This window comes from Sphaeramia orbicularis, chromosome 14 (assembly GCF_902148855.1).
Source record: "Sphaeramia orbicularis chromosome 14, fSphaOr1.1, whole genome shotgun sequence".
Taxonomy (NCBI): domain Eukaryota; kingdom Metazoa; phylum Chordata; class Actinopteri; order Kurtiformes; family Apogonidae; genus Sphaeramia; species Sphaeramia orbicularis.
This window is the reverse complement of record NC_043970.1, coordinates 11,310,830-11,326,250: the sequence shown is the minus strand read 5'-3', so window position 1 is coordinate 11,326,250 and position 15,421 is coordinate 11,310,830. Positions and strand designations below refer to the sequence as shown.

The 15,421-nt window shown below is 36.3% G+C and overlaps 1 protein-coding gene across 3 annotated transcripts in view; it reads left to right on the top strand.

Annotated features, from left to right (window-relative positions):
• Window positions 1-15,421, top strand: part of acsl6 (acyl-CoA synthetase long chain family member 6) — a 59,694-nt gene that overhangs the window by 23,670 nt on the left and 20,603 nt on the right. For all 3 annotated transcript variants that reach the window (XM_030153339.1, XM_030153341.1, XM_030153340.1), the window contains exons 4-10: window positions 120-184; window positions 4,481-4,582; window positions 5,020-5,119; window positions 7,808-7,986; window positions 9,046-9,078; window positions 10,052-10,103; window positions 12,254-12,327. In XM_030153339.1, the coding sequence (XP_030009199.1) occupies window positions 120-184; window positions 4,481-4,582; window positions 5,020-5,119; window positions 7,808-7,986; window positions 9,046-9,078; window positions 10,052-10,103; window positions 12,254-12,327 (605 nt within the window). The remainder of the gene's footprint in view (window positions 1-119; window positions 185-4,480; window positions 4,583-5,019; window positions 5,120-7,807; window positions 7,987-9,045; window positions 9,079-10,051; window positions 10,104-12,253; window positions 12,328-15,421) is intronic.

Below are 15,421 nucleotides of genomic sequence, written 5' to 3'. Positions count from 1 at the left end.
GCTGTCCCTAGATCCTTTGAAAATCTACTTTGAATAAGATTCACACTGTTTATGATTATATCATTCCTGTTTATTGATGTCTTTTGGACTAACCTGATGCCTTTCCCTGTCTCTAACAGGTGATGGACCATGCTTAGGCTCCCGCCTCCCTAACCAGCCTTACAAATGGATGTCCTACAAAGAGGTTAGTCCCATCTGACCTCCTCATGTCCCTGATCCATCTGAAATAGTAAGAGGCATCATTCTAGCTGAGATGAGAGTGAAAATCAAACTACATCCATTGATATTTCTCAGAAATGTCAGTTGGAGCTACTGCCCATCGCCTGTTTTGTTCTGACATTTAGTCCAGCCTAGTGCCTGTCTAGTCCAACAGGTTTAAGTCAGTACTCAGGTGTATTTAATGATCTTTCACTCAAGCATTCAGATCACCACAGAAAGTATTCAGCACCAAAAATATTCCCTGTATCATCGTAGAGGTCAACTGGAAAGCTGTAAAAAAAAAAAAACAAAAAAAAAAAAAAACAAGAGGGTATATAGAGAATAGAGGGCTTAAAGGAAATTCTGTAATGTGTACAAAAGGGAACATGAACCCTTTATGCGCTGTAGTTTTTAAAAAAAGAATAATACATTTTGATACCAAGATTTCATGATTAGAGATAAAGGCATACTGTATATCGGATTTGACCCAAAGTTTATGATGGGGGTAAATTTACTCATCTAATTTGCATATTGTGATGTCACATGGAGGTGGCCATATTGGATTACATAACTCTTAGTAAAATTGAACTTTGAACGTATTTACATGGAAGTTTTCTCTGTGTTTTTTGTTTTTTTGTCATCTTATCCTTAAAATAAATGAACTTGAACATTAGGAAAAACTAAAATACAGTAAGTTATAGTACCTTTTTAGCCAAGCAGCAGAGTAGCCAAATCTGTCCTTGTCTTTCAATACAAAAATTAAACAACCCTTACTTACTTACTAAACCAGCTTGGGACCACGCTTTGACCTGAAATGGTGGAAGGATTGAAGGGGCACAGGTGGTAACAAGATTTGACAACTATAACTGGAGCTATGGTCTATTTCATTCAGTTCGCTCCTCGCAATGTCATGACTTTGGCACTTAAAGGGTTAACCCTTTAGCCACCAGAGTTTTTCTCATCTTTTTTTTTTTTTTAAATATTCAATTTTGATATCAAGATTTCAGAAAGCTGTCTGTTTCATCCACTTATGTTGCTTGTTATAATATTGTGACTTTGGTGTTTAAAAGGTTAATTTACTAAAACAAGGCTGATGGTTTTGTTTTGTAGCTCCTGTACTGGTCATTTCCAGATGTATTCAACTACTTTCAGATTCTTCCAGAAAATATAAACATCAGTGAAATTTGTCAAAGAGACTGGCAGGTTCTACAGCAGTTGTAAATAGATTTTAATGTACCGTCAAGAGTGCTTAGCTAAATCTTTTGGAGCAACTTCACAGATTTTGGAGAGTCATTCCAAAGAAAGGAAAGCCGTTTGTGTAGCGGTATGAAGGAGGGGATAGTTTTGAGACAAGTCATATAGAAACACCTCGTAAATGAATGCCTTTCCCGCTGGTACATGAGAAGTGGATTACGCAAACCTCAAGCTTCATGGTATCATGTGATTTTATAAGTGACTGGTGGGTGGAAGTTTTTTTTTTTCCATTCATCACTTCCACTGTGCCAGTTCCCAGGAAAACCAAATAGGTCTGGACCTGTTTATAGTCTCAACTGTGTCTGTCTGCGCTTCAAACGTGGCACTGGCAGTTCTCCTTCCAGGGTGGAAAATTATGTGTAAGGCTTCCGATGAGCCATGGAAATGTGAAAGTTATTACACAACTCACACTGCAGTCTTAGCACAGTAACATAGAATTGTCGCAATCAGGGCAACTTAGAAATGAGATGTTGGCAATTCATCATTTGACATAAAAAAGGTCGTATATTTCTCCAATGATGAAAACAGTGGGTGTTTCCAAAATGGGTTTACAGTTGGATTATTTTTGATTTTCATTGTGTTTTTGAGCTGGACCATTTTGGAAAATAAATTCCATACTGTGACCAGTCATTTTACATGTCATGTAAATTTTCTTAATGACCAAATCTTCAGTGGACTTTTCATAGTGTTACTGAGCATAAATTCCACAGTAACAGTCTGAGATGAAACTAAACATCTGGACCTCCTCTACATTTTTAAGCCTGTTTACAGTGACATACCCCCCAGGACGGAAAGTGACGGGGTACATTTTCATTGTACATTTTTTATTTCAAAGAGGCAATCGAGTACTTTAATTACTTTGTAAATGTCCTCATGGCTCATCACAGAACCATCATGGCAGTTTCCAATACCATGCTTTTGGCTTCGCTTTTCCATAAACGAATGAAATAGCATCAGGTCACATCCTTTCATTTTAACAGAGACCTGCAGAAGGAAATTGTGGCGTTTTATTCCACTGATTTCCACAACAAACTCACTGAAACTGAACACCACCTGTACTGCACCGTCTGTGAAATAAAAGCTTCAGAACTGACCGATTCCACCCAAATGCACCACTGAACAGCACAGGAAATGATTCCTGCCAGTGACCATCAGACTATTTAAGTCCTCATTTTATCCACATAATGTTTAATAACAATATCATAACAACAATATTTTGCACACATATGTATGTATATTTCTTTGATTATCACATTGATAACATATTAATAATTAAAGAAGATTGGAGAACATTGTTGAACATTGTTGAATGGTTGATGTCTGTATGAATGTGCTTCCATGATAATATTGTTGTGCATATTCAGTTACTGTATTATGTAGAAGTTGTAGACTGAATGCTAAATTAAGAAAAACTTATTGTTTGATTCATGACTTATGTTATCAATAAAGAAGTAAAAGTATTTGATGTGAAAGTATTTGAGGGGTAGGATTAAAAAAGTTTATACTTCTTCCTACTCCTTTTCAACCATGCAAATTTAGACTTGTTTGTACTTGAAGACAGATTCTGTTCATTTAAATGTTATTTTGTCTTTGTTTTATTTTGTTTCTTTGCATGTTCTAAATAAATACATAAATAAAATAAATATTGCCTAGTACATATTGTACAAATTGCTCTTCTAGTTGTGTCATCATAGGACAAGGTTCATGGTTTGAGTTTCATTTTAGTGGCATTAAGGGCAAAAATTCAAGTTTTTGGTTATGGACTAAAAAAAAATGTATCAGTTTAGGGTCAAATTTTCTCAGGAATATGAATCTGAAATCATTTACACAAAATCTTTTGTGGTTTTCAAATCACTAAGCCTTTATTGACACAAGGTTGAAACAAAAAAAACATGAAATTTCGCCTATGCACTACTTGAGTTGCCTGAATGTGATATACTTTCTTCTCTTCATCTGTGAGCTTTGAATCCTCCCCAAGAGGCCTTCCTTCCTCCACCCCTGGATGGCTTTCGTCTTGGCATCTTAGCCCTATTCAGTCAGTCTGAAATTTAAAAAAATATATATATCGGGTTAGGCATTACTCCATAACATGTGTAAGAGTTGTTTTATTAGTTTAACTATAAATTGATATATAGAAGCCTTCATCATCAAGCTTCATCATTGACAGAGCAAGTCCAAATCTAACAAATTGGTGGGCAGTTTCAAAAGCAAATATGGAAATTTGGTTGTAAAAAAACTTGATCTCTCTTTAGGAAAGTAAATGGGCCTAAATAATATAAACTACTTGTAGCCCATGTAGGTGGGCATAATTGATTACATTTTGGAGGCTAGATATTGAAATTGAGTGAATGCAAGTTTTTTTTACAATGGTATGTATTTTTTTCACAAACTAAAAACTGATGGGGGTAGGGTTAGTAAAAGTAATGGATTTTACTTATCTAATATTACAATATACTTATTTGTTGGGTAATGCTTTATTCACAACAGAAAAAGAAAGAGAATGGTGTATATTACATACAGATTTATGATAATATCAACTCTACATAAGGAATTTAAAGTCAAATTCTTACCTAGAAGCCAAAAAATCCAAACAAAATTGTCCCATGACGTCTTCTGAGGAACTGGCTGATATGACGTCATTGACTTTGAACTGAAATCACTGAAACTGATACTCATTCAAAAGGGCAGAACATAAGCTTTTCTTCTAAGGTTAAAAGGAAGCAAGTTCAATGAAAATTTGCAAGCAGCAACAGGATTAATATGGGTTTTCAAATTATTTGTCACTGAAAAAGGGTAATTTTTGCCCACTTTTCAGCAACCATCCAAAAAGTCACACAAGAATAAGTGATAAACATTTTTTGATGTCATATATCTTTCTATTTTTCTTTGTTATATTGATTATTTCTTTCCTGCTACTTTTTATTATTGTAATAAAGTATTCTGATTCTGAGAAGTTGTTCTCTCTCTTTTTTTTTTTTTTATTCACATGGTCTTTTCTCTCATCATGTGTCATCTTTACTCTTCGTAGGTGAATGCGCGGGCTGAGCATCTGGGTTCGGGCCTGCTCCACCAGGGCTGCCAACCCAACCCCAACCAGTTCATAGGAGTGTTTGCTCAGAACAGGCCAGAGGTGACTGCCCTACTTTGTCTTTTTCTAGGATTTTCTTTCCTAGTCTTTTTTCTTTTGTCTCAGTTTGTGCTTTTTGTACGATGGTTCTGGGAAAGCATTTACAGATGGTTTCTTCCTGTAACCATCGTAAACACACTGGCTTGTGGGTTAACATTCATCCATTCAAATGTTCTTTATTTCAAAGATTAGCTGTAATCACTTCCATTGTTGGCAAAGCAAATTTACTTGCAATGTACCAAAAGAATACAGTAAATAATACCCTACAGTCAGTTCAAAATGGTGAAAAGTACACAGAATTGCTTGCTCAATTGTACATTTAAAAGTGCAAGCAAATCACATTTTAACACTCGTCGAAGGGTGTGTTTTTAATATCACATTTATCTTTAGACAAATAAATGAACTTCAGCGGCTGAACTAAACTCTATTTTCTTTTCTAGTGGATCATCTCAGAACTAGCTTGCTACACGTACTCCATGGTGGTGGTTCCACTTTATGACACACTGGGTCCAGATGCCATACGGTTCATCATTAATACTGGTAAGAACACACACACACACACACACACAAATAATCATCAATGGCATTTGTACATACACTTAGCAAGTTTTTAGGGGACATCACTTTGACTTCCAGTCATTTCCTGCAGACTTTTACCCTATCACAGTCTAGCCCTAACACAATCCTCAAGACCAAATTATTGTTTATTTTGCACAAATGTTGCTCATCATCATTCCACCTAAATTTAGTGCATTCTTTCTGTTGCACATAATATTTATAAATCCTCTGTGTTCATTGTTTATCCAAATATCTATACACAGAGCTCAGTCTGTCCATCCTTGTTGAAGGATTTCTCTTCTGTGGCAGTACCTGAGAGGTTGTTTTTCCTAATAATGCCTTTTTGGGGAGGAGTTTTTCCTCATTTAAATCGAGGGTCAAAGGTCAGAGGGTGTTGCCTATTAACCCATAAAGACCCAAACATCCATCACCAACCAAAAACATCTACTGATCTAAAATGTTCAATACCCGTTGATCTACTAATCCTATCAATCCATGTAAATAATTGGTGTAAAATACAGTTTGTCATCTTTTCATGGTCATCAGATATGACCCATTCGAACGTTCAGAGGCTCCGTAGTTACCGTGGTAACACCGTCATCTTCTACAACATTGATTCACCAGTAAAACTCATGGAGTTGGATCAATGACAGTGGATGGACACACTGGGTTTATGTTCAGTTAATGATATATTTGACTGAAAAAGTCACTTTGTTTTTTAGTTTTCTCAGTTTCTGATAAAATAACCCTCAACTTTAATGTGAGATTTTATGAACATCCACATGATCAGTAGATTAAATACAGGAAAATACCTCATTTATACTGATAAAATGCAAAATACAGAAGATAATATTATGATAAATGATGATAAATCACTTAAGAAAGGTTAGATATAGAGAAAATTTCATTTGGAAATTGATACAAAAATAGCACTGGGTTTTTATGGGTTAAGCAGTGATTTCTTTTGCTAAGTAGCCCTTCAATAAGCAGGATACTGTACAGTGAGCAATAATAAATAGAATTTAGCTACAATGAGCAGCTCCCGATACCTTACATTATTCCATATATATAATAATTTAAATTCTATGAACCAGCATTTTATTCTTCAAAGGAATGTTTAACCCATAGAGACCCGAACAGCCACCGGTAACACAAACCATCTACTGATCTAAAATGTTTAATACCTGTTGATCTACTAATCCTATCAATCCATGTAAATAATTGGTGTAAAATGCAGTTATTCATCTTTTCATGGTCATCAGATATGACCCATTTGGACGTTCAAAGGCTCTGTAGTGAACGTGGAAACACCGTCATCTTCTAAAACATTGATTCACCAGTAAAACCCATGGAGTTGGATTAATGACAGTGGATGGAGACACTTGGTTTTACATTCAGTTAGCAATATCTTTGCTGAAAAAGTAACTTTCTCTTCATTTTTCTATGTTTTGATATAATTAATCTTTATTTTATTTTAGTTTTCATGAACATCTATATGATCTGTGATTTAAATAGAGGAAAATATATAAATTACAGTAAAAAAAATGTAAAATACAGAGGTTAGTATTGAAAAAAAGGAAGAATTGGTGATAAATTAGTTAAGAAAAGTAGAAATACAAAAAAAAGATCATTTGGGAACTGCCACAAAAGTAGCACTAGGTCTTTATGGATGAAACCAATTTAACCCCCTAATGTAATAAATACCCACACAAACAAGAGTCAAAAACAGCATTCTTTCTAAACCTTCCTAACCATGCATTTTGAAATAGACAGCTGACAATGAGAATTACAAATCATTACACATTGTTGTTTTGTCTGGATTTATAATTGGAACTTATTTCAGGTCACATCTTGGGTGAACATGAAGAACTCATCTTTTTATATTCAAGCTGAAGTGATTTATACTGAGTCATCAGTTCCGTCAGAGGCAGTGTCTTTCAGCAGCAGAGCTCCCCTCACTGGTAGCACAGCATACAGACATGAGACCAATAAGGATGAAATACTTCTACAATTGAATGAGGAAAAACTAACTTACCAAGAGAACATTGTTAGTCATTGCCATATCATAAAGTTATGTGATCATTTTCACAGAGTATTAATAAACCATGTATTTGACTGACTCAGCTGGTTAAAGCTTGAATTTCCTAAAGACCTAGAACAATTTTTGTAAGGACTTCCAAATATTTTTTTTTCTCCAAATAGGACATTTTCTAAGTGATTTGTCACCATTTAATCTAATATTAACCTTTGCATTTTGCATTTTGCATTTTTCAGTACAAATCAGTGAATTCAATGGTTATTATTTCAGAATAAACAAAAAATTAAGAAAAAGTGATACTTTTTGAACTGAGCATAAAAACAAGTCTCCAACTACTGCCATTTGTCAAATTACATGAGTCTTATTGCTGAATCAGTGTTGCAGAAGATAGCAATGTTTCCATGTCCACCATAAAGTCACATGATGCCACTTGAAAAGATATGATTATATAATATTTTACTAAGTTTCATATACCTAAAGATCTGAAATTCTCTATTAAACTCACATTTCTAATGTATCCTGAATCCAACTCTGGGTCCTCTTGTTTTCTTTTGTTCCCATTCTTTTTATTTCTTGTTACACTAGTATTCACACAAGGGTGTGGGTGCTCTTGTGTGCTTTTTTCATTTCAGCTGAAATTTCAACTGTCATCTGCGACAAAGTAGAAAAAGCCCAGGTGCTTTTGGACAACGTGCAGCGGCAAGAGACGCCCTGCCTGCGGCGAATCATCCTGATGGATGCCTTTGACACAGACCTGGTGGAGTGCGGCAAGGGCTGTGGCGTCCACGTGCAGGCCATGCAGGAAGTGGAGGTATGACATGAAAGAAAACAGAGAAACCAGACACGTGTGGATGAAAGTAAATAAACCAGACAACAGAAACATCACAAACTGTAAACCTGTACAATAAAGTGTATTATGATTAATATGATGATATTCACTGTTGTCAGTATCAAATTAGGTTAATATTTTGACATTTTTTATTTAGGTTTGTAGCAAAAATAACTACAATTTCTAAATGTAAAGGGAACATTGCCTGATTTGTGTGTTTAATGTGTTTCTAAAACACAACTTAACCTAAGCTCATTTCAAACAAAGGCCAAATATAACCCTAACACCTGCACTTGTTTTTGACCTGCTTGATAGATTGTAAAAAAAAAAAGTGTATGCACTTTCTTTTTAAATGTGTGTATGTTTAATATGCTATTAAATTAAACTTGAAAACTAATGTAAGAATGTATCAGGCACAAACTATAATGCATGACAGTTTTGGGATGTGACTGAGGATGTTATTTATGATCAGATCTAGAAGTGTTGTGGTTTTTCCCATGAAGGACACTGTTCTGTGGTCCTCAGCAACTTTAGCCGCCTACATTTCTTTCTGTCTATTCTTTCTTTTCGAGAAAAAATAATAAGTAGGAATTCTAAAAGCAGAAGTGCGTGTTTCCAAAAAAAAAAAAAAACAAGACTGTTCTACAACACTGACGGCATTCCAACAACATGTAGAAAGACAAAACAATCACAGGAAACAAATCTGGTACTCTAATGTGTGTGCATCTGCCATATATCTGTGATAAACAACGTACATGGAAATGTCTTAAATGTTAGACAGAAACACAGCTCATCTGGTTCTACAAATACAATGTAAAAAAAAAAAAAAATCAGAGGTTTAGCACACTCTAGCTTTATAACAACATGCAGTAAAACCATAATGTTACATTTTTGTTAACCAGAATAGATAATTATCAATGAATTGATTTTTAATTTCCTCTGTTTAGAAAATTTACTGTTAAAGACAACTTTTAAAAAATACACGTTTTGTCTAATATTTAATTCCAATCTTTAAAAAATGTATTTTGTTGTTTTTTACAGGCACTGGGGAGAGAAAATTACAGAAAACCTATAGTAAGTATAATTAGTTCATTAAATCTCTGTATGTGGGAATGGGTACTGTATGAAGTTAATGTTTAAACATACAAAGTATAAGCACACATTTGTAGCTTGTTTACCTTAGATGTGATCAAGGCAGTAATATGGAATATTTAATGAGATATGAGATATTTTTAACAGTATTGCAATAACTCATGCAGTGTTTATTTCACTGCAGTTTTGACTAAAGCAAAAACCAGAATGTGCTGTGTTGGTTTTGCTCCTGGTATTTTTGTGTTTACACTTGTGGGTGAATCTGAACACAGTCATTAAAGCTTTTGCATGCAATCAGAATAAAACCAAGACTGAGTCTGTAAAGTGACCAGCTGTTGCATATAGGTCACAGAAAGCATTAGAGAAGAATGGGTCTTTATGTAGCATTAATGGGATATGAGTAAGAGTCTGTTGGATGACCAAACATAGTGATAAAATCAGGAAATGTATAACTTACGACACGTTCATTCATTGTCATCCTTGGAGGGGGGGGGTTCTATGTGATTACAGTGTCCATATGGAAGAAGTGGCTTTAACACTACAAAAGGTCATGGACAGGATCGAGTTCAGGATGAAATGCTTCAAATGCCAAGAAGCAGAAACAAACCAGAGATCAGACATGGAATGTTTAATAGGTCACTGAATATACTTAGTACATGTCTGGTTTACCACTTCACATGGAACTTGTGCAACCAGTCACAAGTGGATGCCACACAATGAACCTTCAGGAGGATCTACAGGATGTTAAAGTGACAGATGGATTTTGAGGAAACTGTCTTTGTGACAGCTTATTGGCAACTAACACATGAATTCAGCACGTACTGCTACTGATGACAGATATGAGACCTTTGACGTATTTTAATGCCGTGTCTTTATGACTTAGTGGATTTGAATATGAATGGTTCAACTTATAACATGTCAGCTTTAACTCTGAGTTGTTGTTTTTGTCTCACAGCCACCAGCGCCAGAAGACCTGTCCATTGTGTGTTTTACCAGTGGAACTACAGGTATTTTAGTAACTGCATTAACATGTAATAACTTCACACCCACTGCAGTTAAAGTTAACCAACTTGCACTGGTGTATTTCTTACTGTTTTCCCATCATTCCAATATTAGCATGACTTAACAGTTTGCAACACACACATTTTTACCTTTTCGTGACAAAAGCTGGGCTAAGAGATCTAAACCTCTGAAATCTGGGTCCTGGGTATACGTTTCCTTCAACCATGCAAAGCTAAGAGTCGGATACCTGTAATTAATTGGACTGACCCATCAGTTTTTGGGTAGCGACATTAAACTTTGCAATGAAACATACTTTTCGCTCTTCCCAGACTATGAATTCAGCAAATTTTAAGAAAACAGCACCATTGTATGTACATTATTTTTGACTTGGGGCATACTAGTTACAGTCCTCTTTATAGGACACTGCAGTCATGGTATTCTCTAATTACAATTATGTTATGATGTTGTAAATATACATTAATATTTCTAAGAATTTGTGACTAAACGAAATGAGGAACAGTAGGTTCAATCAGTTACATCTAATATCCTTGAATCTGTTCATGCACTTCTTTCAGTTACCATCAAACTACAATGAAATCATTCATTGAATCCCTTAAGTCATTCTTGAGGTGTCATTTTTGCAAGGATCAAGTAGACTTTTGACCTGCAAATAAAAAAAAATTAAAAAAAATCATCATTTCATATAATATTTGTGTGAAATTTTCCTCATAATTGGTGAATAAAGTTTATGGTCAAATTAACATTTATTTGCAAAATAGTATAGTAAACTATTACATTATCAAAACAAATTAATTGTGGGGAAAAAAAAGTCTCCGTTTTGAATGTCTGGGGTGGCCAGATATTTGTAATGTTAAAATAGGGTCACTAGCCAAAAAAGGTTGGAAACCACTGTACTAGACAACATATTATCACAAACCACTGTGCTAGACAATATATTATCAGTATGATAATTAAAGAAATATACATAAATAAGTGTGAAAAAATATTGTTGTGTGTATATATATAATTATGAGGTTATAAGGTGGAATCCAACAGTCTGATGACCACAGGCAGGAAGGATTTCCTGTGTTGTTCAATCTATTAAGGCATACATAAAAAAAAAAAAAAGGTGAAACTCTCTAATTGTCAAAAATGTTGCAACTGAACTATTTATCAGCCCATAGAGAAAAGCTTTCTAGTAATCTGCCTCATGTTGATGAATAGAAGCATTTACTGTAAATGAATCTGCTTTCAATACAGCAGCAGAGTGGCTTAATGAAAAGAGGCTCATTTTCCCTCTTCAAGGTCTGTAAACAGCTCCACCAACAGGATCTGGCATGTCACAGGGGCACATTCATGTGCTTTGTGCTTGGATATGTCACTACCCGCAATAATAAAACCAGCAGCGTCGTAAACAAAACCCAGGTCATGTGGGGATACCAGGGGTATCAGTTTACATGACACACCACAGGAGCGAAACATGTCCTGAAAACGCTGCCTCCTGCTGTCTGCAAGAGAGACGTACAACTGGAATTATTCAGAAGTCACTTTCCACACACAACTGTTTCCCAAGCAGTGTTTTTCATAGCTCAGATGACATTTGAGAAAAGGGAAATGCCTCTTTCTTAATGTAAAAACACCATCACAAGGCATGGCATTACAGCAACTAAAAAAAAGGGAAACATCAACCTGTTTTAAAAATTGCAAAATACAGAGAACTAAAAAAAAAAAAAAAAAAAAAAAAAAAACTACTATCACTACTACTGCTTTTTCAGAAGACGTTATGTGCTGGTATTTCTCTTGAAATTCATTTTGTATTCATAGATTATACAGATTGTATTTTAACACTGTAAATAACAATGTAGAGTGTATGATGTTTTAAAATATAGTCTTTTAATGCATGCAGAGCACACACAGTATGTGTTGTGGTTCTCATGCAAACATGTATCTAGTCTATTAAAGTCAGTGTAACCAGGACTTTAGACTGTTTCATGTTACCTTGACATTCCTGACAAAAATGTCCTTGTGTAGACAAACGTGCTTTGTGTTTAAAGTCATTAACAATGAGTTTATTCTGAGGAAGTTCTCCCAGTGTCTTCAGATGTTGAGGAGGGTTTCATTTCTCTGACCTTGAATTTTATTTCTGCTTATTCAGGAAACCCAAAGGGAGTCATGCTCACCCATGGGAACGTTGTGGCAGATTTCTCAGGCTTCCTTAAAGTAACAGATGTGAGTGACCTTCTGCTTTTTCATTTTTTGACTCAGGAAATCTTTCATAGCTTTTACCATAAATAGCACCTTCTAACATGTTGAACCCCTGTCTTTATGGTCTAAAATGGCCCACCACTGTTTTCAATAACAGAGAAACCTTCCTTTTTTCACCTTGAAAAATATTAACCCTAACATCCAGTGTACAAACCTGGACATTAATATCTTATTAAAATGGCATCATCACAAAACATACAAATAAAACTCAAAATACTGGCTTATACACAGTACTGTGAAAAACCTTTAGGTTACAGGGTTGTTGTTTTAGCAAGAGTAGAATGATATATAATAATATATCATCCACTCTTTATTATAATATATGAACACATTTCTAAATCTACAAGTAAAATATCAAGATCATCATTAAAAACATGTACTTCAGAAAAAAAAAAATAGATTGACGTATCCACTATTTAGTTTGACCTTGAACACTTCTGCACAGGCATTATTAGATTTACTGAGCTAAAAAGTATTTTACAACAGGTTTCATTCAACACATGCCCAGTGTCTCTTATAGTTTGTATTACTTTTTGTAATGGGAACAGAAATCACGCTATCAGCTGTTTCCTGTAGAAGCTCTGCAGTTTAGATTTTCTGTGACTTTTTGATGCCATGCACAATAAAGAGAATGAGAAACAGATATTATATTCATCACAATCATGTAAAAACAGCATATCTACGGGTGGCCTTCTGCACAGTACCCCATGTCACCAAGAATAAGGTGCATTTCTTTAGTTTTGGCTTCAGTAAATGCATGTATTTAGAGCCTGTTTACGCTTCTAAGTTATCATTTTGCCACCCTTAGTAGCCTTTGGGGTCTGTTTTCAATACCTGGGGTACCCCACAGTGTCAATGCTTGTAGTGCAGGGTATCTGATAGAGGTCAGTGTTAGTCAGAAATTAAGGCCATGGGTCAGGTGACATCATGAAGCAGAAAAAACCTTACTAGGAAGTGGATGGGGGTGGTCAGGGCACACCAAAACCTTTTGGACATAAAGGAGACCATGTCCCATTTCATACTTTCTCTCTTGGTCTAGCATACAGTACAGGCCAAAAGTTTGGACACACCTTCTCATTCTTCGCATTTTCTTTATTTTCATGACTATTTACATTGTAGATTCTCACTGAAGGCATCAAAACTATGAATGAACACATGTGGAATTATGTACTTAACAAAAAAGTGTGAAATAACTGAAAACATCTCTTATATTCTAGTTCCTTCAAAGTAGCCACCCTTAGCTCTGATGACTGCCTTGCACACCCTTGGCATTCTCTTGATGAGCTTCCAGAGGTAGTCACCTGAAATGGTTTTCACTTCATAGCTGTGCCTTGTCAGGGTTACTTAGTGGAATTTCTTGCCTTATTGATGGGGTTGGGACCATCAGTTGTGTTGTGCAGAAGTCAGGTTGATGCACAGCTGACAGCCCTATTGGACAACTGTTAGAATGCATATTATGGCGAGAACCAATCAGCTAAGTAAAGACAAACGAGTGGCCATCATTACTTTAAGAAATGAAGGTCAGTCAGTCTAGAAAATTGCAAAAACTTTGAATGTGTCCCCAAGTGCAGTCGCAAAAACCATCAAGCGCTCCAACGAAACTGGCTCACATGAGGACCGCCCCAGGAAAGGAAGACCAAGAGTCACCTCTGATGCTGAAGATAAGTTCATCTGAGTCACCAGCCTCAGAAATCGCAAATTAACAGCAGCTCAGATTAGAGACCAGATGAATACCACACAGCTCTAGCAGCAGACACATCTCTACAACAACTGTTAAGAGGAGACTGCGTGAATCAGGCCTTCATGGTCAAATAGCTGCTAGGAAACCACTGCTATGGAGAGGCAACAAACAGAAGAGATTTATTTGGGCCAAGAAACCCAAGGAATGGACATTAGACCAGTGGAAATCTGTGCTTTGGTCTGATGAGTCCAAATTTGAGATCTTTGGATCCAACCGCCGTGTCTTTGTGCGACGCAGAAAAGGTGAACGGATGGATGCTACATGCCTGGTTCCCACCGTGAAGCATGGAGGGGGAGGTGTGATGGTGTGGGGGTGCTTTGCTGGTGATGCTGTTGGGGATTTATTCAAGATTGAAGGCAACCTGAATCAGCATGGCTACCACAGCATCCTGAAGTGACATGCCATTCCATCCGGTTTGCGTTTAGTTGGACCATCATTTATGTTTCAACAGGACAATGACCCCAAACACACCTCCAGGCTGTGTGAGGGATATTTGACCAAGGAGAGTGATGGAGTGCTGCGCCAGATGACCTGGCCTCCACAGTCACCGGACCTGAACCCAATCGAGATGGTTTGGGGTGAGCTGGACCGCAGAGTGAAGGCAAAAGGGCCAACAAGTGCTAAGCATCTCTGGGAACTTCTTCAAGACTGTTAGGAAACCATTTCAGGTGACTACCTCTTGAAGCTCATCAAGAGAATGCCAAGAGTGTGCAAAACAGTCATCAGAGCTAAGGGTGGCTACTTTGAAGAAACTAGAATATAAGATATGTTTTCAGTTATTTCACACTTTTTTGTTAAATACATAATTCCACATGTGTTCATTCATAGTTTTGATACCTTCAGTGAGAATCTACAATGTAAATAATCATGAAAATAAAGAAAATGCAAAGAATGAGAAGGTGTGTCCAAACTTTTGGCCTGTACTGTATATTAGTCATTTCCTCGACCTTCTCCTAAACCTAAGGGCGACCCTTTTTCTTACCTCATTCAAGTAGTTTTCATGCCTAAACCTGTATGCCTGAACTGTAACCATGGCGTTGTTGATAGGGCACCCTATCTGTCAAAACGATGCCCTAGCCATGTGTCAGTATGTGACAAGTTGGCAGTGAGAATCTGTCGGTTTTTACAGAAGCAACTAGAAAAGCACTCGGAGAGCGCAGACCTCCGCCAAGGCAGATCTGCCCCTCCCCCACCCCCACCCCAATCACCACCAAATTTTTTTTTTTTCTTCCTTTTTTTTTCTTCTTTTTTTAAATTTTTTTATGGGCTCAGCTGGCTGACAGGCAGCTGTCTGTACCGATAAGGCAGCAGCCGACA